Source organism: Polistes fuscatus, unplaced genomic scaffold, assembly GCF_010416935.1.
Source record: "Polistes fuscatus isolate 324 unplaced genomic scaffold, CU_Pfus_HIC Scaffold12, whole genome shotgun sequence".
NCBI lineage: Eukaryota > Metazoa > Arthropoda > Insecta > Hymenoptera > Vespidae > Polistes > Polistes fuscatus.
The window spans coordinates 124750-127352 of record NW_025113020.1 but is presented as its reverse complement, the minus strand read 5'-3'; the positions used below and the strand labels follow the sequence as shown (position 1 = coordinate 127352).

Below are 2603 nucleotides of genomic sequence, written 5' to 3'. Positions count from 1 at the left end.
GAGTCATTCCTACATTCATATACGGATGGTTAAAACAAAGAATCGAATTTTTATTATTTGTAGACACGGGTCTAACGTAAATTTATTAAAGTGTGAGATCCAACCAAAGGCGTGAAAAAAAAGGATTTTAAATAATTTTTTTTTATAATAATGAAATTTATTTAATAAAACTAATTACACAGAATTTTTATATTATCTTTCAATTAGACTTCTACAAAATTAAAAAAAAAAATTAATTACTTATAAAAATATCGTCACCTTTTTTTTGTACCCGTTCCGCAAGTAGTGCTTTGCGGTACCATCAGAACATCTATCTTACTGGATCATTTAAAATAAAAGAAAAAATAAAACTCATTAGTTTAATAATCGAAATATTAAAAGAAGTCTTATGCTCGAAACTCATACTTCAACACACGGATTTCAGTCGAACCTCCTTGATAACAACCGATGCGTCGAATTACACGGTTGCAAAGCGACATAAAAAAGATCTACCGGTCGTGTACACATCCTGTTTACTAAAATCCGTCGAAACACGATATTCGACAATAGAACAGGAATGTGTTTGGCAATTTTACATCGTATCACACAATTTAGACGTTATATTATACGGACAACATTTCAAAATTATAACTAATCACCAATCACTAGTTTGACTAGCATCAATAAAAGACAAAACTTTTAGACTATGGTATTGGCACCTAAAATTAAATAAATATGATTTCGAACTAATACATAAACCGGGAAAAGTAAATCTAAACGCAGACGCGCTCTCTAGAAACCCCGTGGCATCCGTAAAACCAATAATTCCGTGGGATATATCTGGAAAAATATCGAAAATAATGTTACGTTACGGTTATAATGAAGGTCAAGGACTTGGAAAAAATTCCGATGGCATTACTGTCCCCATTCAACCGACATCCCCGCCATCAGCCCATAGCACTACGAGACACAACATGGAAATAGTAAAATAGACGCCCCTTTCAACAATCGTTCGAACTGCGACGTTCCATAATCCTCCCACTCCGAGAAGAAACAACGCCTATTCTTCCCTCCACCAGAAAAACCAACTAATGAGAACAAGACATCCGACGAAGGACCCGGCACGCGTGAGTTCCACGATAGTCCCCTCTCCGCCCCTAATCTATCCCCACCAACATAACCACCACCTTCTACATTGCCAAGCCCTTCCTTCTCTAGCTTCACAGACCCGAATAAACCTAACCCATATGCTATCCCCCATCATACTGCTTACAATTCACTATTTAAATTGATTGATTATAGGGATTGTTTGAGAAACAAAAAATCTAATTTAGAAGTATTCATTTCATACCAAGGCAAACTTCTTCATAAAGGTGCTTTGGAACTCTATGAAAATAAAATGCTGCCAGTATATAAAGACATCATGTCCGAAAGAACTAAAGTAACAAACATTACACGAAAAAAGAAACTGATATCACTACCGATAGACTATCCTCCTCTCGTGGAATTAGATCTTTTTGAGATTTTATCCTGGGGAACAGTATTTTCGCTTTTAAAAGATGATAGTCGCTGTCGCATGTTGCTCCTCTATAAACCCTTACATCGTTAATCTTCATTCGGCTCCGTTGTTTTATCAAAAGATAATCAATAATACTTTCCTGGTTCATAGTAGGCTGGGTCCGAGTATATTTATGAATGCATCTATGCTGGAAAAAGCCGCTCATAATTCTTAAATTGTTCTGTTTACACATGTTAATTATTTTTGTTCCATTATCGTTGAGCATTTCCTCGCCGTATCTACCTACTACGTCATCCTGTTTTTTATTACCCGTTCGGCCATTTAGATCTCCTAATAATATAATTTCTCTAGTATTTCCTACTTTTACGATTTCATCGTTCAGCTGTTCATAGAACTCATCTTTGTTAGCTACCAGTGCATCTTCGTTTACACCATATACTCCCAGAATAGTTGTTCTATAGCCATAGATGTTCATGTTGACCTTTATCATTCTTTCATTTATTGCTTCCCACGATGTTATGTGCTTCCTTAATGTTCTGTGTATGAAGATCGATACTCCTTGTTGGGCTCTTATGTGTTTTGGAACTCCACTATAAAAATGATCATAGTAGCCCAATTTTTGTGATCCCTGTCCTTTTTTCTTAATTTCTGTCACTACTGCGATGTCCACTTTCATATTTTTTAGCTCTAATATAACTTCATCCATTCTTATGGATTAATCTTGGAGAACTCTCTCTCTCTATGGAGAACTTATCTTTCTACACACACGTAAACGAGAGCCGTCAGTCAGCTCATCATTCTCATACATACATAAGTGAGAGCTGCCAGATCACTATGTTATGTTCATACACGCGTATCAGCCAATAAAAGCTCATCGTCCTTCTGCGTACAAGCGCGCAAATAACTCGCCTGACCAGTGAAAGAAACTAATATATGTCGTTCAAGCGCGAAACAACAATCGCCTAAACACGAACAATTCGCCAATAAGCGAATTTATACGTAGGTGTGCGAGCTATTTATTATTCGCCACCCTTGTTTGGTCGAATTGATCTAACGTTGTACCAATATATAGAAAAACTGAGGGTCCTTACGCTGTTAAAGTTTT

General features: G+C 36.4%; 1 protein-coding gene across 1 annotated transcript; it reads right to left on the bottom strand.

Annotated features, from left to right (window-relative positions):
* Nucleotides 1-1430: 1430 nt before the first annotated feature.
* LOC122513524 (craniofacial development protein 2-like) lies at nucleotides 1431-2204 on the bottom strand. Its single transcript, XM_043629932.1, has one exon. It carries the CDS (start codon nucleotides 2202-2204, stop codon nucleotides 1431-1433), a length of 774 nt encoding a protein of 257 aa, XP_043485867.1.
* Between the last annotated feature and the right edge of the window lie 399 nt (nucleotides 2205-2603).